This window comes from Sphaerodactylus townsendi, linkage group LG16 (assembly GCF_021028975.2).
Source record: "Sphaerodactylus townsendi isolate TG3544 linkage group LG16, MPM_Stown_v2.3, whole genome shotgun sequence".
Lineage (NCBI taxonomy): Eukaryota > Metazoa > Chordata > Lepidosauria > Squamata > Sphaerodactylidae > Sphaerodactylus > Sphaerodactylus townsendi.
Genome location: NC_059440.1, coordinates 11595929 through 11616260, shown reverse-complemented (window position 1 = coordinate 11616260; position 20332 = coordinate 11595929). Strand labels below are relative to the sequence as shown.

Below are 20332 nucleotides of genomic sequence, written 5' to 3'. Positions count from 1 at the left end.
AATCGGGTGCCCGCGGGCGCTGGGAGAAGCGGCGCCGGGAAGGAAAGAGGGGACGGACGGGGGGAGGCCGGCCCGGCGCCCCCACCCTCCAGCTCGCCGCAGCCGCAGAGCCCGAGGCGCAGAAGGACGGCCGCGCGCGCGCACCGGTACGCGAGGAGCGCAGCGGCTGCTTCACCTGGCTCGGCTCGGCCCGGCACCAGCCCCGCCGCCGACTGCACTGGCTTCTCCCGGCGGCGCGGCGCGGCGCCTCCTTTATTCTCCTGGTGGGAGCCGAAAGGCGGGGCCGCTGATTGGTCCCCGATCTGTTTCCAGCCCCGCCGCGGCCAATCAGAGCGCGACCGGCATCTGCCGGCCCGGCCCGGCGCGGAGGCGCTGTCCAGCCCCGCTCGTAGCCCCCGGCCCGGAAGGGGCTTGCTTGGCGTGGCCCCGGGAAACGGCTTCTGAGCATGCACGGAGCGCCCCTCGGCGAGCCCGGCTTGATGGCCGGGGTGCGGGCAGAGGAACGACTCCCTTCCGCAGGCAGACGATGGAAAGGTGCTTCCTGGGGCACTGCGGTGGTTCTGCCCAAAGGGGAGATCTGTGGGTGGCGTCCCTGGCATTGTGGGCAAATCCCCGCGGAAGATGGGGGGTGTTGAGGTGCTGTCAGCCGCTTCCCTCCGCACCTCTCTCGGATACCAACCATGCCAACTGCCTTATCCTACCAGGCGTTTGATCGGGCCCCTTTACTGGGGTGTTTTACTGATGCAGTTGCAGTTCATCGCGCAGGCCTGGCTGAGTGAGGAGGGGGGGGGGGGTGGCTTTTGCCTGGCTTAGCAGAGTGCAGGATCCAAGCCCATGAAAGCAGGCTGGCCCTCAAGGAGTTAAGCACTTTTCCAGGTTGGATCACAGAGAGCGACTGTGATGCACTATAGCAACCTAAACAACACATAAGGCTTCCTGTAGCTCGAAAGGCTCATTTATTCTTCCACACAGCTACCGAGGAAAGTCCCTAGTCCAAAAATGGCCCAAGCTAACTTGATCTTGTCAGATCTCAGAAGCGAAGTAGGGTCAGCCCTGGTGGAGGGGGGACCACTGAGACAGGTTAGGGTTGCTACATAGAGGCCAGCAATGACAAACCACCTCTGTTAGTCTCTTGATTGGAAAACCATGTTGGGTTGCCATAAGTTGGCTGTGACTTGACACCACTTTACACAAACAGAATAGGACAGGGTTTGTGACCCCCCCCCCCCCGGGAAGTGCTGGGTCACTACACAGGCAGCGGCAAACCACCTTTGTCTCTTGCCTTGGAAATCCTACTGGGTTGCCCTAAACTGGCTGCTACTTGAGACCACTTTACACAAACACAAAAGAAGGGCAGGGCTCAGGGTGCCAGTTGCCGGAGGCAGGGAAAGCCTTCCGATCTTGCCCGACAGCCTTCTGAAAGAATTTAGCTGGGGGTGCAGGGAAGCGGATGTAATACAATCGGAAGCTCGCCTGAAGGGTCTGGGTGACAGTATCTGGAAACAGTCTGCCGGCCTACGGTGGTCCAATCTGGTCAAGGCATTCTCCAGGGTTGTTATGCAGAGGCAGGCAACGGCACCCCCCCCCCCCACCTCTGAATACCTCTTGCCTTGAAAACCCCATTCAGGGTTTGCCATAAGCCAGCTGCGAATAGATGGTACCATCCACGACCGCTTGATTAAGAATGCCCAAAGATGGCAGCCACAGATGCAGGCGAAATGTCAGGAGAGAATGCTGCTAGAACACGGCCATACAGCCCGGAAACCACACAGCACCCCAATGCCCAAAAAACTGGCAAGCTGGGGCTGCCAGCTTCAAGCTGGGAAATTCCTGGAGATTTGGGGATAGAGCCAGGAGCAAATGGTGGGAGGGGCTTTGGCATGGTCCAACGCCATGCAGGCCACCCTCCAAAATAGCCCCTTTCTCCAGGGGAATTGATCTCAGTAATTGGCAGATCAGTTCCCCTGATCGGTAAGTGGCAATTCTGGGGGGTCTCCAGGCCTCCCCTGGAGATTGGCAACCCTAAACCCCATGGTTCTTTCTCATTTACTTGCTGTCTCAGGATTCAGCAATGGGAGGACTTCTTCAAGGCACTTGGTATGCTGGGGGTGGGGGGTGGGTGGGATTCCCAGCCCCGCAGGCCATCGAGATGAAGGAGAACGCCGGCAGGCAGAGGCTCAGAAAGCCGGCCGAGGAGTTTCGGCTCGCAGCCTCCTCCGAAGGAACAGAGAAGGCCGAGGGACACAAAAAGCCGCTCCCTTGGAACGCAGCAGAGCTAGACCGGCTCAGGCAAGCTGTAGCCGGTGCCCGTCAACAGGCGCCGAACACTTGGGCACCGGTGCCACCTACAGGGCAAAGTCCTCCAGCAAGCAAATCAAAGCTCAATGCGTTGTGGAAGGCTTTCATGGCCGGAATCACTGGGGTACGGCCAGCCACAGATGCAGGCGAAACGTCCGGAGAAAATGCTACTGGAACACAGCCATACAGCCCGGAAACCCCACAACACCCCAAATCAAAGCTCTTTCAGCAAGGCAGGGCTGCCTGGGGGCTGCAAAAGAAGAGATGTACACGGTCACCCCTGAGCTAAACAGCCCTGCAAGAGAGGTGGAAGGTTTCTGTATCCAGACCAGTATTTTGAATGAAAAATGAAAGCAGCCGAGCCTGTTTATCAGGCCCACGGCCTTAGATTCTTTCCCCCAGTAGATGGACAGGCTGGCTAAGTCTTCACAGCAATGTGAGAAATGCACTCTGTATACATTGTCATCTATAGTATCGCATCCTGTGTGCCGGGACAGGGTGGATTCCCTGTTACAGCACCTGACAGCTCCAACCCTTCCCTGGCCGGATGTCTCGACTCTCGCCCCTTCAAGCAAGCAACACTATTTTGGATGCCCTTGTGCCTTCAGTGGTCCTTTGCATAGCTCCCGGAGGGGTGATGTTCTAGGGCTATGAAGCACACAGACCGGTCTACCTCAATGAAGACACTCCAAGCAACTGGCCGGACAAACAGCATTCCCCATTCTGTTTATTCAAAGTCCAGTCGGGGGGTGGGGAAGGGAGAAGGAAGAGGAGGAGGAGGAGAAGGAGGAAGAGGAGGAGGGGTTCTTCTCTCCTGTAAAGTGACTCAAAGGGGCTTACAATCTCCTTCCCCTTCCCCCCCACCCAGAAAACACCCTGCAAGGTGGGGCTGAGAGAGCTCCGAAGAACTGTGACTAGCCCAAATTCACCCAGCTGGCATGTGTTGGAGTGCACAGGCTAATCTGATTCACCAAGTAAGGCTCTACAGCTCAAGTGGCAGAGCGAAGAATTAAACTCAGTTCTCCAGAATAGAGTGCACTGCTCTTAACCATTACACAGGGGCGTAACGAGGCAAACTGGAGCCCTGGGCAAAAACTGAGTTGGGATCCCCCCCCCTGGGCAGCCACCCCACCAGAACCCCCCAAAAAATTTTTTGGCACCAGGTCATTGGTGCCTGCAGGGAGTGCATTTTTAAACGTATTGGCACCAAAATTGCAGCATATCATCAGGAGACTGTTCTGACGCCACCCCTCAAGTTTGGTGCAGTTTGGTTCAGAGGGGCCAAAGTTATGGACCCTCAAGAGGGTAGCCCCCATCTCCTTAGCTCCCATTGGAAAGAATGGGGGATGGGGCACTTCCTTTGAGGGTCCATAACTTTGCCCCCCCTGACCCAAACCACACCAAACCTGGGGGGTATCATCAGGACAATCTCCTGATCATACCTTGACATTTTGGTGCTGATACGTCCAAAAATGCACCCCCTGCAGGCCAAAATGTGAAAAAACAACAAAAACTAAAAACGGATTGCTCACATGCCCCCACATGACTCAAAATTCCGATGCCCTGGGCAATGGCCCAAACTGCCCAATGGATGTTACGCCCCGCCATTACACCACGCTGGCTCTTTAAACATTTTCTTGACCTTCCAGATACTTAATTTTCGTTTTGTAGCGTTGAGTTTGTTCCCCTCCTTTGTTGGCGTACCTTTGAGAACAACAAGATGCTATTGGACTCAGATTTAGCTGTTGTGCTACAGACCAACATGGGTGCACTCTGGAATGGTTCTTTAACTCATTCAACTTGAGTGAGGTCTAAGAAGACCAAAGGGACCAAGTATGGCCGGAGTACCTGGCCCTGTTGCTACAACCTAGCTGGCTGGTGGGGTGAGCATGAAGCCAGGCAGCATCACAGATTGCCCACTTGGGGTAAGGGAGTGGAAGCTTCACACAGACAGGGAACAAACATAACCCTACAAAACTAGACTTAAGTATTTAGAAGGTCAAGAAAATGTAAGGGCCAATAAATGTACAACTACTGAATGTCAACACCACTTATATATTTATTACTCGCAAAAATAACCTAACATATATGAGAGCCAGTGTGGTGTAGTGGTTAAGAGCAGGTGCACTCTAATCTGGATAACCGAGTTGGATTCCCCCTCCACTGCCACTTGAGCTGTGGAGGCTTATCTGGTGAATCAGATTAACTTGTGCACTCAATCAATCAATCAATCAATCAATCAATCAATCAATCAATCAATATTTTATTTCGGTCAAAGACCAGAAAATATCAGATATAAAATATAAAATCCAGATAGTACATTTCCAGACCAGATACAAAATAAAATTGAGGTAACAAGTTTCCAAAGACTGTTTGTCCAAACCAGGGGTCCCCAAACTACGGCCCGGGAGCCACATGTGGCCCCCTGAAGGCATTTATCCGGCCCGCCAGGCATGGCGGCAATGGCTCCATTCATGTGCAGTGGGGGCTTGAGGGAGAGGAGGAACCGGCCCCAACGGCTGTTGATTGCAGTTACATGATGGCACCCCCAAATCTCCATGAATGTTCTGACCCAGAGTTGGAAACCTTACATGTGGCAACGCCTGCTCCGCCCTTCCCTCTCAGCTACTCCATGTGTTGCTCTCAGGCTTTCTGTTCCGCCTCACTCCCATTGGCATCAGCCAGGCTGGCGAATCGCTCGCTGGCTGCTAGGGAGGAAAGAACCCAGGAAGATACCTGATCCTGGGTTAGATGGAATGCTTCATTGGGAAAGTTCTGCTTTTTTTTTTTTTTACAGGGGAAGGTATTCCACAGCCTCCCCAACAATATTTGGAGCCCACCCTGTACTTGACATACTTTGGTCACTGTTCTAAAAATAGACCATGACAGAAAGGCTGAAAGGTGAAATCAAACATTTTACAATCATTTGTGCATAGGAATTTGTTCATAGTTTTTTTTAGTCCGGCCCTCCAACAGTCTGAGGGACAGTGAACTGGCCCCCTGTTTAAAAAGTTTGGGGACCCCTGGTCCAAACCATAACATAAGTTCAAGTTAAAAACTGAAATAAAATTTGAATAAAAGATAAAATCATTGATCCAAAGTTCCTATTTTTATTGCCCTACTTGTCCACGCCTTTTAACCACATAAGCACTGAATTTTGCCACCTCTCTGGTTATATTCGAATTGGCATCTTCTAATAGTCTTTCCATGGCACAATCCTCAGGGCCAAGAAAAATTGATGTTGGAAGAGAGTCAAACAGTTTTGCCCTCATTTCTTTGTGAGTGGGGCATCGTAAAAAAATATGTGTCAGGGTCTCTATTTCCCCCATATCACATGGAGAAAGCCTGTCGATATATGGAATTTTTTTAAATCTGCCCTCAAGCATTGCTGAGGGAAGAGCATCACATCTAGTGAGTGTGAAAGCCCTCCTGACTGGCTGTCCAAGTTATATAGATAGGGGGAAGGGCCCAAAGTGTATTTAATAGATGGTTTGAGATTAACTTGTGCACTCCAGCTGGGTGACCTTGGGCTAGTCACAGTTCTTCGGGAGCTCTCACAGGGTATTTGTTGGGGGGGAAGGGAAAGGAGATCGTAAGCCCCTTTGAGTCTCCTTACAGGAGAGAAAGGGAGGATATCAATCCAAACTCCTCCTCCTCCTCCTCCTCCTCCTCCTCCTCCTCCTCCTCTTCTTCTTCTTCCTTCAGCCTCTCCTGCCATTGTCTTGTCTCCATTTCTGAAGCACAAGAAGGGGTCTGCATCAAAGTTGTCACAGCTGGCCTTAGCATTCAGCTCCATGGGTCCATTTTGCCCACTTGGGTGCTCTTGAAGGGTTGTGTCTCATCAGGGCTAAAGGAGAAGGTGCAAGAGGGTAAAAAAGAAGTCTGTGCTCCTCCGGGGCAATCTAGCTGCCAGTACGTCCAGCTTGCAGCTCAGGTTGCTCCCCAGGCCACCTCGGCTTCTCCAAAGCTGTCCTTGAGACGAAGTCTTTAGGTAGCTACGGGACGCTGGACCAACCCAGAGACGTTCTCGTACTTTGGTTCCTGGGACTCCACCTTGGAGGTGTCTCCTCCAGTCTCCATCTCTGGCCGGCTATGGCTTTGGCTATGACACTGATTCTGTTCAGCTTCCTTGCAAGGAGGAGTTGGCAGACATCCCAGAAGGCCTTGGGCCTCAGCCTTGGTGGACGTGGATTCCAGGTCTGGCTTGCCTTGGGATGGTTGCCCCCTAGCACCTTTGTCTGAGTCTGGATTCTTCTTGGGGGGCAACTGGAGACCCTCAACGCTCCTCCCAAGCTTGGGCCCCTCCCTCTGCAGGCTCCCTGGCTGTTTCTCCGGGGCTTGGCTTGGCCCTTCCCCTTTGCCCACCGTCACATAAATGGTGGTGATGCTCGGCTCTTTGCCCTGAGCGGACAACGCTGCCTCCAGAGCTTCCACTCGCTGTGCCACGCTCCGGGAACCGGAGGTTCGTTTTCTGTGGCCACCCGTGGTGCTCCGTGGAGAGGGCTGGTGACCGTCCTCCACCCACGAGCCAGCCTCCAAGTTCTCGTAACAGCTCTCTGGCGAATCGTCCTCTTCACGGCCCAGGGCAGGCTGGTGGAACAAGGCAACTTGGGAGAAGCCCTGTGCCACCTTTGGTTTCTGTGCAAAGTGGATGGCTTCGGTGGAGCCCCTGGGACTCTGGGGGCCGAAGCAGGTTCCTTCGGCAAAGGACACGGAGGGTCTCTTGGCCTTGGCAATGCTGGATGTGCGAGGGATGGCAAAGGGCTCCAGATTCAGGGCCGACGCCTCAGGGAGAAGGCCCGGCTGTGGCTCGGGATCTGGAGCTGAAAGAAAAGGGCGGGGCGGTCAGGAAACTGCCACGCTAGCATTCCCTATAGATATGCATAGGGTTGCCAACTCCAGGTTGGAAAACACCTGGAGATTTTGAAGATGGAGCCTGAAGAGGGTGGGGTTGGGGGAGGGGGAGGGACTTCAAGGGGGTATAATTATATTGATGTTCGCCACCCTGAGCTCTATTGGGAAGGGCGGGCTATAAATTTAAAAATAAATAAATAATCCTGTACAGTCCACCTTCCCAAGCAGTCATTTTCTCCAGATAAACTGATCTCTGTCACCTAAAGACAGGGCCGGAGTGAGGGGGAACTGTGTCCGGGGCTTGCGTGTGTCCCGCACCCCTGCCCTCCATGCCCTCTCCGCGCCCCCACACTGTCAAGCGCCTGGTGCATCACGCACCCCCTCCCCTTGGCGCTACGCCACTGCCTAAAGATCAGTTGTCATAGCAGGAAATCTCCACCCACCCCCCGCAGGTTGGCCACTCTAGGTGTAGAGTCTGCAGTTAGGCAGGAATGGGATTGAACGAGCTTCCTTTTGGAACCCTGAAGATTTGGGATGCTTTGGAGGGGGGGGGGGCGAGGCAGAAGGCAGAAAACTGAATCAAGGCCTTGTCCCCTTTGTGTGACCCACAAGTTCCTTTCCCCAGGGAGCCAGTTAAACATTAGCACAACTGAGGGAAAGGCCTCACCCACAAAACTTTACCTTTACTGGGAGGGAGGTGGCAGGCTGGGACGTAATCCTCGTCCGTGTCCATATCAGAGAAAGAGCTGTCCACGGGCCACGCAGCGGAGGGGGATTCAAGGAAGCTGGGGGTGAAGGGGATCTCAGCATCATGGTGGGAGACTGCCCAAATGGGAGGGAGAAAGGCAAAGAAGAAGAGTTTGGATTTATACCACCACCACCCTTCTCTCCTGTAAGAAGACTCAAAGGGGCTTACAATTGCCTTCCCCCCCCCCAACAACAAACACTCTGTGAGGTGTGACTGGCCCAAGGTCACCCAGCGGCCATGCGTTGGAGTGCACAAGCTAATCTAGTTCACTAGGTACACCTCCACAACTCAAGTGGCAGAGCAGGGACTCAAACCTGGTTCTCCAGATTAGAGTGCACCTGCTCTAAAGCACTACACCACGCTGGCTCTCTCTTGAAAGAGAGAGTGTGGCAAGATCAAAAGGCCCTGTGGATCACCCCCCACCCCACCCCAAGAACAGGCAGCTTTTCCTGCCCGCTCTGCCTTGGATCCCGTCTAGCCAAGGAGGAGGCCACCAGCCATGTCTTGCTTTGTGGAATGTGCCCCGTCAGCCCGAGGGACCTCCGGTAAAGGTCAGACTTGTTTGTGCTGTTACCCGCCAGAGCATGAGCTCTTGATCAGCAGGAAAAAAAAGGGGAGGGGGGCAAAGTATGCTTCGTCCCTGTTCCTAAGTAGCCAGAGTAAAACAAACCACACAACGTTAGCCTGGTGCACAAATAGACCGATCTGTGTATGGAGACCCAGCGTGTGGGTAGCAGTCAGAGGGTCACAAACAGGACTGGAGAGATCAGGGTTCAAAACTCTGCTCAGACTCTTATGAGAATTACAAGGAAGGGGACTTCATGTGCTGTCCTGAGATACATTTCCGGAAAGGGCAAGGTGGGAATCAAATAAACAGATCTGCTTGCAAAACTCCTGGTTTCAACACCACTTAGGGATGCCAGCTGCCAGGTAGGACCTGGGCATCCTCCCAAATTGCAGTTCTCCAGGTTATAGAAATCAGTTCGCCTGGAGAAAAGAGATGCTTTGGAGGATGGACTTTATGGGATTATACCCCACTGAGGTCCCTTTTCTCCCCTGGCTCTCTCCCCAAATCCTCCGGGGTTTCCCAACCTTGATCTGGCACCCCTGCCCCGCAGATCCCCCACTGGTGGCCCAAGGAGACCTGGCAACCCTAACTCAACTCAGTATACAATATGAACTTTTTAAAAAGTTTCCAGTGCCATCAGTTTCACAGGACAGATAATCATAGGCTTATTCCGCACATGCAGAATAATGCACTTTCAAACTGCTTTCAGTGCTCTTTGCTGTGCGGAATAGCAAAATCCACTTGCCAACAGTTGTGAAAGTGGTCTGAAAACGCATTATTTTGCGTGTGCAGAAGGGGCCATAGAGTGAGTGTGATCCTTCCATAAAAGTAGAGAAAAAGAGGAGTTTGGATTTATACCCCGCTTTGCTCCACTGTAAGGAGTCTCAAAGCAGCTTTTAAACTCCTTCCTTTCTGTCCCCCAATAGACATCCTGTCAGGTGGGGGGGAAGAGTTCTACGAGAACTATAACTATGACTTCATGTTTAGGAGCAGGGAAACAAATCGAGTTCACCAGATAAGGGTCCACCGCTGATGCGGAGGAGTAGGGAATCAAACCCAGTTCTCCAGATTAGAGCAGAGGTGGGATCCAGCAGGTTCTCACAGGTTCCCGAGAGTAGGTTACTACTTATTTGTGTGTGCCGAGAGGGGGTCACTAATTGGTGATTTTGCCACGTGATTTTTGCCTTAGTTACGCCCCTCCTCTCAGCAGTAGCGCGCAGAACTTGAAGCAGTCTAGCAGGAGGTGCACCGGCGTGGGTGGCAGCCTGCGCCTGCGTGCATTCGTTTCCCGCCCAAGGACCGGCGCAGCAGCTGCATCCTTGCCACAGCCCCGCCCAGGAATGCCCCGCCCCTGGAATGCCCGGCCACACCCCCGTTGTGCCCCGCCCAGCCCCATTGGCGCTACACCACAGTTTGAATCCCACCCCTATGGGAACCTGTTACTAAAATTTTTGGATCCCACCACTGGATTGGAGTCTATCTGATCTTAACCACTACACCACACTGTCTCACTAATGGGCAAGGGATCATTGGGTTGGTAGCTCCAGGTATATCTCTGACTGGTTATTCTGCCTTGCAAGACAGTATTTTGGTCTCTAGACTGTTAGGGACTCTTTTGGTTTTTATCATTATTGTTTTATTTGCACTGTAAGCTGCCATGAGCTCCGCAAGATAGAAAAGTGGCTGGAAATGTTTTAAATAAATCCAATAAGCCCCCCTTCATCTCTTCCACTGTGAATTGGGGGCCTCCTTCCAAGCTTGGTGTTTATATCCTTGTTCAGGGAGCAAGTTAGGGAAACTGTTTACTTTAGGAAATCCCAGAAACTTAACAGCATCCAAAGGACTTACTCGACTGGGGCCCAATCCAGTTGGGTCCTTGAGCACGGTGCCTAATTCCTCCTAGCCCAGAGCACCACCTACTGGTCAACCTTTCTCAAATTCTCAGTGTCAGCTCAGCTCTTGCAAATCGGGGCTGCCAGTAGGGCTAGTCTTCTGGAGCATCAGACCAGACACCGTCCATGCAGAGGCGTAGCTAGGGAAAATGGAGCCCGGTGCAAAATCTGTTTTTTTGCTGCCCCCCCATGTTTGTTAGTGTTTTTTGTATTTTTTAGTGTTTTTTTCAGTTTTCGGCCTGCAGGGAGCACAGTTTTTAGGCTAGCAGCATCAAAATTTCTGGGTATCTTTAGGAGACTCTCCTGATGATAACAGCCAGGTTTAGTGAAGTTTGGTTCAGGGGGTCCAAAGTTATGGGCTCTCAAAAGTGTAGCCCCCGTCTATTAGTTCCCATTGGAAACAATGGGGGATGGGGGCACCTCCTTTGGGAGTCCATAACTTTGAACCCCCTGAACAAAACCTCACCTAACTTGGGTGGTATCATCAGGAGAGTCCCCCAAAAACTCTCGGAAATGTTGGTGCTGCTAGCCTAAAAACTGAGCCCCCTTCAGGCCAGAAACTGAAAAACACTAAAAAATACAAAAAACAAACAGGAAATTTTGGCTGACCCCCAGGCACGCGCCCAGTGCAATGCGCACGCCCCCCACCCCGGTCCCCTTGTAGCTCCGCCTCTGCGTCTATGCCCTGGGAGACAATGACTTTATTACACAATTTCAGACATATTTTAGGAGCACCAAATGTGGATTTGGGCTCTTTTACAGGAATGTTTACACCATTTAGCCAAGAGAGCAAACCTGGGCTGGGCTGGGCACAGGTGGGCTGGGGGTTCCCTTCTTACCTGTCACCCGTGGAAGCTTGTAGTCCCTCAAGGAGAAGCAGGGGAAGGTGGAGTGGAAGTTGGCTAGCGCCCCCTGCATATGGTGCTTCACCTGGAAGACTGGGGCACCATCAGGAGCTGGCACCCTAGGACAAGAAATAAACAGAAGTGGATTTCACACTAATATACTAGGACACAGGTGTCAAACTCGCAGCCCTCCAGATGTTATGGACTACAGTTCCCATCATCCCCTGCTAGCACGATGCTGGCGGGGGATTATGGGAACTGTAGTCCATAACATCTAGAGGGCCATGAGTTTCAGCCCCAATTGGTCATGCTAGCAGGGGCTGATGGGAATTGTAGTCCATGAACATCTAGAGTGCCATAGGTTCGCCACCACGGTACTAGGAACTCAAGAGCTGGCATAACAGTTGCTACCACAGGAAGCAACAACAGGAAGCATGAGCCACATTCCACCCCCCCTTGCTGAGTTACACCCCCCCATCTGTAAATGGAAGCGTGTATGACTGACTACTCCATGTTTTAAAAAAAATCCCTGCAGGTAGAAAACTAGCCTATTCTTTGGCATGGTATTTTTCCATATGCTGGGAGTTTTGTGCCTGGAGAAACATTCCATTTGCGGTGATCTTAGGCAGATCACGACAGGGAGGGCAAGAAGGGATGAATCAGTGCTTGGCTCTTGTGGCCCCTTCTGACATGACCAGGGTGAAGCTGACTGCCACTATGGGACCAGCAAGGAAATCTTCTTCCTAGCCAGAGTGGCCAAGGATTCTGGAGGTGTTTTTTTTGGAGAACCGGGTTTGATTCCCCGCTCCTCCACCTGAGTGGCAGAGGCTTCTCTTGTGAACCAGATGTATTTCCGCACTCCTAAATTCCTGCTGGGTGACCTTGGGCTAGTCACAGTTCTTCGGGACTCTCTCAGCCCCAACTACCTCACAAAGGCTCTGTTGTGGGGAGAGGAAGGGAAAGGAGCTCGTAAGCCACCTTGACTCTTCTTACAGGAGAGAAAGGTGGGATATAAATCCAAACTCTTCTTCTTCTTCTTCTACCCTCCTCTGGGCATAGAGCAGGGATCACTGGGGGAAGAATAGTTGTGAATTATCTGTGTTGTACAGGATGTTGGGCTAGATGACCCTTGAGGTCTTTTCCAGGTCTGTGTCTCTATATTTCTATCCTGTCTGAACTCTTTTGGAACTGAGACTAGGCATTTGAATACCTCAACCATCACCACGCATTTCCTGTTCAGTCTGCTGACACCAGTGTTTTTTACATTCCAAAGATTCCATACGCCAAAGCTGATGCGACTGCCAATACAGTCTATGGCTCCCATATGCCCCAGCATTTTAACTCCATAGGAATTTGTGGGTGCCCTGATACTGGCCCAAAGTGGATGGGACCAGGAAAGATCCGGTCTTTCCCATCTGGTTGACAACCGCCCAGGCTTTGCTGAGATCTTTTTGAAAAAGATCACAGTAAAGCAGATTAAGGAAAGTTAGCAGAAAAGGGGGAACCAGAAGGTGGTTGAAAGCCCCCACAATGCGGCGTGGAAACAGGAAGAAAACCCCTTCCCATTTAGAAGAAGAGGAGGAGGAGCTTGGACTTGTACCCCACCTTTCTCTCCTGTAAGGAGACTCAAGGTGGCTTACAAACCCCGTTCCCTTCAACTCCCCACAACAGACACCTTGTGAGGTAGGTGGGGCTGGGAGAATTGTGGCTAGCCCCAGGTCACCCAGCAGGAATGTAGGAATGTGGAAACACATCCACCAGATAAGCCTCTGCCACTCAGGTGGAGGAGTGGGGAATCAAACCCGGTTCTCCAGATTAAAATCCACCTGCTCTTAACCACTACACTGGAGGTCAGTGCAGAAGTGACTATAGGACAATTACACGTGTCTTTGCTGCGTAGTGAAGGCCAGGGTTCGCTGCAGCAAGATTTCTAGTACAGATGTATTTTCTGGAGCCCCGCTTTCATTTCCCACTCTCTGGCACAGTTGGTTGCTCAATGCAAATACCTGTCCCGGGTGGCCACTGGAGCTGACTGGCAGCAGAAGCAGCAGCAAACGCAGACCAGCAACACGACCACCACCAGTGGGGCCAGAATGCCCGCTAGAAGGAGCTCTTGACTCTTGCCTCCTGCAGGAAGAACAAAAGTCAGGCAGGACAGGGACAATAACCCCCAGGATCCCAACAGGCACGAGCCACTTCCACACTGCAAATTCAAACCAGGATCAGCCCCAGGTCACAAGAGAGACAAAAGGCCGCTTACCCCACCGACACTCCCCAGAAGACGGGTGGCACGGGTTCCCTGAACACTGGCACGTCTCAGAGCAGTTAGACCCATAAAGCCCTTCCGAGCAGGTCTCGTTGCAGCTGTGTGGAGACAAGAAGAAGAAGACGAAGAAGAGTTTGGATTGATATCCCCTCTTTCTCTCCTGCAGGAGACTCAAAGGGGCTTACAATCTCCTTGCCCTTCCCCCCTCACAACAAACACCCTGTGAGGTAGGTGGGGCTGAGAGAGCTCTGAAGAACTGTGACTAGCCCAAGGTCACCCAGCTGGCGTGTGTGGGAGTGCACAGGCTAATCTGAATTCCCCAGGTAAGCCTCCACAGCTCAGGCGACAGAGCGGGGAATCAAACCTGGTTCCTCCAGATTAGATACACGAGCTCTTAACCTCCTACGCCACTGCTGCTCCTGAAGACAGGGCGAGTTTCACGCTGCCGCCGAATGGCCTGGAGCAGCTGCCGTCCCCTCCCCAAAGCTCTGTACATCCCTTTTACCTAATGCCCCAGTAGCCAGCCTGGCACACACAGGTCCCTGAGACTGGATCACAGCTCCCGTTGAAGCAGCTCGGACAGACAAAGAGGCAGCCCTTCCCGAACAAGCCAGGGGGACAGGGCAGGTCACACCTGCAGGGAGAGAGAGAGGTGGGCAGAAGATAGAGACTTTTTCCTTGAAGTGACTGGGCTGTGTTGCTATCACCCTACTAGGTTCCAGGGGTGGGGTAGGGTTGCCAAGGGTGGGAGGAAGGTTTCCAGACCCAGGTTGAGAAATCCCTGGAGAGTAAGGGATGCAGCTGGCAAGACCTCAGTGGTCTAGAACAGGGGTCTTCAAACTAAGACCCTCCAGATGTTCATGGACGACAATGGGCTTGGACAGATTTATGAAGGAGAAGTCGATCTATGGCTACCAATCTTGATCCTCCTTGATCTCAGATTGCAAATGCCTTAGCAGACCAGGTGCTCAGGAGCAGCAGCAGCAGAAGGCCCTTGCTTTCACATCCTGCATGTGAGCTCCCAAAGGCACCTGGTGGTCCACTGCGAGTAGCAGAATGCTGGACTAGATGGACTCTGGTCTGATCCAGCAGGCTAGTTCTTATGTTCTTATGTTCTTAATTCCCATTAACCCCTGCAAGCATGGCTAAGTGGTAGGGCTCATGGGAATTGTAGTTATGAACATCTGGAGGGCCATAGTTTGAAGACCCCTGGTCTAGAAGAAGAGGAGTTTGGATTTATACCCCACCTTTCTCCCCTGTCAGGAGACTCAAGGGGGCTTACAAGCTCCTTTCCCTTCCTCTCCCCACAACAGACGCCTTGTGAGGTAGATGGGGCTGAGAGAGTTCAGGAGAACTGTGACTACCCCAAGGACACCCAGCAGGCACGTAAGACTGCAGAAACACATCTGGTTCACCAGATAAGCCTCTGCCACTCAGGTGGATGAGTGGGGAATCAAACCCGGTTCTCCAGATTAGAATCCACCAGCTCTTAACCACTACACCGCACTGGCTCCCCTCCAATGCATCCAATTTCTCCAGGGGACCTGATCTTTGGAGATGAGCTGAGATTGCAGGGTCCCACTTGGAGGCTGGAATTCTTAGGGTGGGGTGGGGGAAGCATTTGTTTTTCTGCGGGCCACACCAAACCGCTAGACCCGCCCCTTGCCTATCCCACCATCCCTGGCTTCATTGCCTCTTTTTGAGTTGCTTGCAGGGGTTGCCCTCTTTCTTCAAGAGACTGTGCAGACACAGAGTTGCCCCAGCTGTCGCACAGCCACGGCAGGGAGCGTACCCACATTTCAAGGGGCAAACCGAGTCCCTACCTGGCGCCTCGGAGGCCTGGTTCACAGCTCCGGCATTCCCCTGTTTGTGGGTGACACGTTTCCCCTTGGTAGCAGCGGGGGCAGAGCTGGGCACAGTTTTCCCCATAGAGCCCTCGCGGGCACGGCTGACTGCAGTGGGTCCCGTTCCAGCCAGCGTCACAGGCCAGGCAGAAACCATCTACCGGAGAGCAGGGCTGCTTCTGTTTGCAGTGGCCACACCTGTAAGAATAGAGAGGAGCAGAGGTGGGATCCAGCAGGTTCTCACAGGTTCCCGAGAGTAGGTTACTAATTGTTTGTGTGTGCCAAGAGGGAGTTACTAATTGGTGATTTTGCCATGTGATTTTTGCCTTAGTTACGCCCTCCTCTCAGCAGTAGTGCGCAGAACTTGAAGCAGTCTAGCAGGAGGTGCACCGGCGTGCGTGGCAGCCTGTGCCTGCGTGCATTCGTTTCCCGCCCAAGGACCGGTGCAGCGGCTGTGTCCTTGCCACAGCCCCGCCCCGGAATGCCCCGCCCCTGGAATGCCCGATCACGCCCCTGTCATGCCCCGCCCAGGCCCATTGGCGTTACGCTACAGTTTGAATCCCACCACCATGGGAACCTGTTACTAAAATTTTTGGATCCCACCACTGGAGAGGAGGGCCGGTTCGTCGCCACGCAGCTTCAACCCAGATGCCCTCTCAGTCCCACCAAGCGCTGACAGCAGGATCCGTTTAGCAAAACAATCACACGAGGGCCGATAAATGCGATACCACCATGTGAAGAATTTCAATATGCTCATCTTATTTATTGTGGGTTTTTTAAAATTTTCATTCCATTTACCTGCCCCCCTCCCCTTTCGGGCTCTGAGCGGCTCACCATGTTTTATGAAACAACATGTAAACAACTTAAACAATTAAAACGCTAAACATTAAAACATTCCAACAAATTGCAACTGTTAACCATATGAACACGTGATAGATAATCTAATATCTATGAGGATTTCTGGGGGACTTGAAGGTAACTGACAGAATGAAGAAAAAAGAGGGGAGGGGAGGGCGAGGTCAGATGGTAACATGGCAGCCTCAACTATATGCCTGGTGGAACAACTCTGACCAACAGGCAGGGGCGTACCACACAGGGGGACCTATGGGGTCCAATATCCCTGGGCTGCAGCCATTTAGTCACGTGGGGGGGGGAATCGCCCCCCACCCCTCCTCGTTTGAGATGACCTGGTGCAAAAAAAAACATTGTTAGGTCATGGTGGGGGAGGGCAGCCAGCAAAATGGCATGGGGGTGGGGCCAGAAAACTCAGATTTTCCCTAGATACACCTCTGCTTACAGGCCCTGTGGAATTGCATAAGATCTCACAGGGCCTTGGTCTCATTGGGGGATGGGGGGGGGATCTGTGCTTTTCAGTTTATAATGAAAAACAAAATGCAGACACTGATTTAAGTGGTTTATCGCACTGGCATAAAACAGTAAACTCCCTGAGCCACAACCCCTCCCCAAATCAAAGCATTTCTGTCATACATTCTAGTTCCATTCAGGCCAATGGGTATTTTGCATCTATTTTTGCAATTGGGTTGCCCTGACCAGTCACTTTGCCTTTGCAGAGAGGCCACTTTAGGGTTACCTCTTGTTTTCGGGGTTGAAACGGGGTTTCTTTTCCCAGCCACTCACCTGTATCTGCACTGCGGCCCAAAGGTTCCGGCAGGACAGGGGTCCGTACACCTGTGGCCCTGGTAGCCGGCATCACAGATGCACTGTCCGTCTTGGGGGCTGCAGGTCCCATGCAGGCATTGGCACTGGTGCTGGCAGGTGGCCCCCCACGTCCCTGCCCTGCACTCACAACGGCCAGACTCCTGGGCACAGGGCGAGCGGTTGCAGTGGCAGGTCGAAGAGCACTTCCTGCCCCACCACCCTGGGTCGCAGAGGCAGCGCCCGGTAGCTGGATCGCAGCGAGAACCGCCCAAGTTGCATTGGCACTGCCTCTTGCAGTCCGGCGCCCACCAGCCTTGCTTGCAGCGGCAGGCTCCCGTGAGGGGGTTGCAGTGGCCGTTGGGCCCACACTGGCAGGCAAACTGGCAGAGAGGCCCCCAGTGGCCAGGGTGACAGGTGCATTCTCCGCTGGCTGGGTCACACTTCCCGTAGGGATAGCACAGGCAGCTCTCTTTGCAGTCGGGTCCCCAGTATTCATCAGGACAACCTGCAAAGGAATCGAGACGGACAGAAGGAACTATTGGGAGGGTCCTGCTGTCCTGAACTTAGAGCCAGCATGGCATAATGGTTAAGAGCAGGGGGACTCTAATCTGGAGAACTGGGTTCAATTCCCCGCTCCTCCACATGAGCAGCGGACTCTGATCTGGTAAACCAGAGTCCGGTTATCGCTTCAAGGTTCGAGACCTAACAAGATTTCACTGCTGCACAGGGTGTTGTCAGTACAGAAATCACTCATTTCCAGTTTCATTTGCATACCGGCCCCTCCACTGAAACTCACGTGTATTACAGTTGGCCCCAAAGAAGCCAGGTTTGCAGCGGCAAAGACCGGGTCGCACACACACCTCGTCTTCTTGGCAAGCCACAGCCCCTTCACATAAAGCTGTTGAGGGCACAAGGAAGTGAAAGACAGCTTCAGCGCTCTGGTCATGCCAGCATGAACAGCGAGGCCAGGGCATCAGTTCCCCATTTGGCCATGCCCAATACTGGGTAGAGTCTAGCCTTGCCAACCTCCAGGCAGTACTTGGGGAAGTCCCAGAATTACAACTGATCTCCAGGCCACAAAGATCACGTGCCCCCTGGAGAAAACTGCTGTTTTGGAGGATGGACACCATCGGGTTCCTCTCCCACCCCCAACCCCTTCTCTCCCCATTCTCCACCCTCAAAAATCTCCAGGAATTCCCCACTCTGAGCCGGCAACCCATGAAAATCCCACTCCTTCTGCTGTGGTTGCCAGGTGGGGCCTGGAGAGCTGGAATTAAAGCTGACTTCCAGACTACAGAGATCCGTTCACCTGGAGGAAATAGCCACTTTGGAAGATGGACCTTATGGCATTATATGTCACTGACGTCCCTCCCCTGCCCAAGTCCCACCCTCTTCGGCCTCCACCCCTGAAATCTCCAGGTAGTTCCCAGCCCAGGAGCTGGCAACCCTACAGCCTGCCCTCCCTCGTGAGCAGAGAAGATGCTTAGTGTAACCCCTATGTCCAGAATGGGTTGACCCAGAAAGGGGTGGAGTCTCCAAGCAGCAGAAGGCTGCAAAAACTGGTGAAGTTGGAGGAAGCTCTGAGGCTACCAGGCTGGGACCTTGATTTAATTCTTTATAAGCTCTTAACACCTTGTTTAAGGTAACTGCAAAGTTGTTGGGGACTAGTGGGAAGGGAGTTGTTTATTTTTGCTACATTGTAAATGTTAGAATTTATTGTTTCAGGGCTTGCTGTGTATGTAGTTGATGGGAGTTCTTTTGGGGACCTTCATCATCTTGGATCCCATTCACCAAGCCTCTGAAGTCTTCATAAGCCAATCACCAGCAGGAAGAACTGGACTTGGCATTATCAGTAGATTGTAAATATAAGGACTTGAAATGCCACCTAAAAGGACTGTAAATTGTTAATGTTAAATGTTAATGTTAAAAGTGTTATTTGTTAAGGAAGTAAACCATTTTGTTTTAAATTTCGTTCTTTGCAATTCCTTCCAAGTTCTGCCCCACAGAACCCACAGGTAGAGGTTACACTTAGCACAAAGCGCTTTCTCACGCCTGGCTTAGGCCCCTTCCGCACATGCAGAATAAAGCACTTTCAATCCACTTTCAGTGCACTTTGCAGCTGGATTTTACTGTGCGGAATAGCAAAATCCACTTGCAAACACTTGTGAAAGTGGATTGAAAGTGCATTATTCCGTATGTGCGGAAGGGACCTTATAGGCTGAATGCAATAGGGAGGAGAGGAAAGAGGTGTGGGAGGAAGACAAAAGGAGAGACGGACAAAAAGGGGGGCAAAACTTACACACTCACCAACTGGGCATTCTCGGCCTTCTTGCTTCCAGCCAGGGCAGCAGGTGAGGACTTGGGTGTGGCTGGCAAGGATGAGACAGAGGGGAAGGGGAGTCACAAAGCCCTTCTTTATTCTAGCCCCACAACTGCTGCTCGGAGGAGAACAGAAACGTGGCGCTTTGCCAGCTCCGTGTACTTGATGACCACCCTTGTCCACCACCCCCTGCAAGTAAGGATGCCAGCCTCCAGGTGGGACCTGGAGATCTTCCGGAATTGCAGCTCATCTCCAGACTACAGAGAAGAAGAAGAAGAAGAAGAAGAAGAAGAAGAAGAAGAAGAAGAAGAAGAAGAAGAAGAAGAAGAAGAAGAAGAAGAAGAAGATTTATATCCCCCCCTTTCTCTCCTGTAAGGAGACTCAAAGGGGCTTTCAAACTCCTTTCCCTCCCCGCCCCCTTACCCTGTGAGGTAGATGGGGCTGAGAGAGCTCTAAAGGACTGTGATTAGCCCAAGAGATCACCTAGCTGGCATGTGTTGGAGCGCACAAGCTAATCTAGTTCACCACAACCACGGGGCCTACCTGTCCGACCGGCAGACATGCTTCCCATTGGGGTCCAGCTCAGAGGCGCCAGTCCCGATCCGCGGTCCCTGGATCTGCAAGAAGAGACTCAAGAAAGGCAGCAGCTCCTTCATCTTTGTGGGGCCCTGAACAGACTCCCTGCTCGCGACAGCCGCCTCCCATCAGAGCTGAGCCTCTCCCTCCCATTTCCTCCTGGGTTTTTCCTGAGGAAGTCAACTGGGAACTTGGGGGGAGACAGGATGCGCACACTGGGGCCCCGGCTATTCTTAGCCGAGGCGCCCGCGGAGACTTACGGGCCTTGCCTTGGAGGCAAAACTAAGCTCCCGGAGCACATTCTGTAGGGCATGACGTCAGGAAGCTCAGACCTGCTTGTGAAGGCCCTGACTTCTCTCATGTGGTTGCTAGCTCCAGGTTGGGAAACACCTGAGATTTGGTGGGGTGGGGTCTGGGGAGTGGAGGGACATCAGTAGGGTATCATGCCGTAGAGTCCACCCT

At 52.7% G+C, this 20332-nt stretch overlaps 2 protein-coding genes across 5 annotated transcripts in view; both read right to left on the bottom strand.

Moving 5' to 3' along the window:
* Window positions 1–2160, bottom strand: part of SLC43A2 (solute carrier family 43 member 2) — a 58234-nt gene extending 56074 nt beyond the window's left edge. Inside the window, exon 1 of one of the 4 annotated variants that reach the window (XM_048519096.1) lies at window positions 2051–2160. The gene's annotated coding sequence lies outside the window, so the exon portion shown is untranslated. The other 3 variants (XM_048519091.1, XM_048519092.1, XM_048519094.1) reach the window with 3 other exon arrangements.
* A 3835-nt stretch (window positions 2161–5995) lies between these two features.
* On the bottom strand, window positions 5996–19962 carry SCARF1 (scavenger receptor class F member 1). Its single transcript, XM_048519089.1, has 11 exons — window positions 19838–19962; window positions 19282–19343; window positions 17771–17872; window positions 16954–17479; window positions 15295–15513; window positions 13977–14105; window positions 13466–13569; window positions 13212–13332; window positions 11200–11324; window positions 7834–7974; window positions 5996–7121 (listed from the first exon to the last, which is right to left on the bottom strand). The coding sequence occupies exons 1-11, from the start codon at window positions 19948–19950 to the stop codon at window positions 6286–6288; spliced, it is 2478 nt and encodes an 825-aa protein (XP_048375046.1). The 5' UTR covers window positions 19951–19962; the 3' UTR covers window positions 5996–6285.
* Between the last annotated feature and the right edge of the window lie 370 nt (window positions 19963–20332).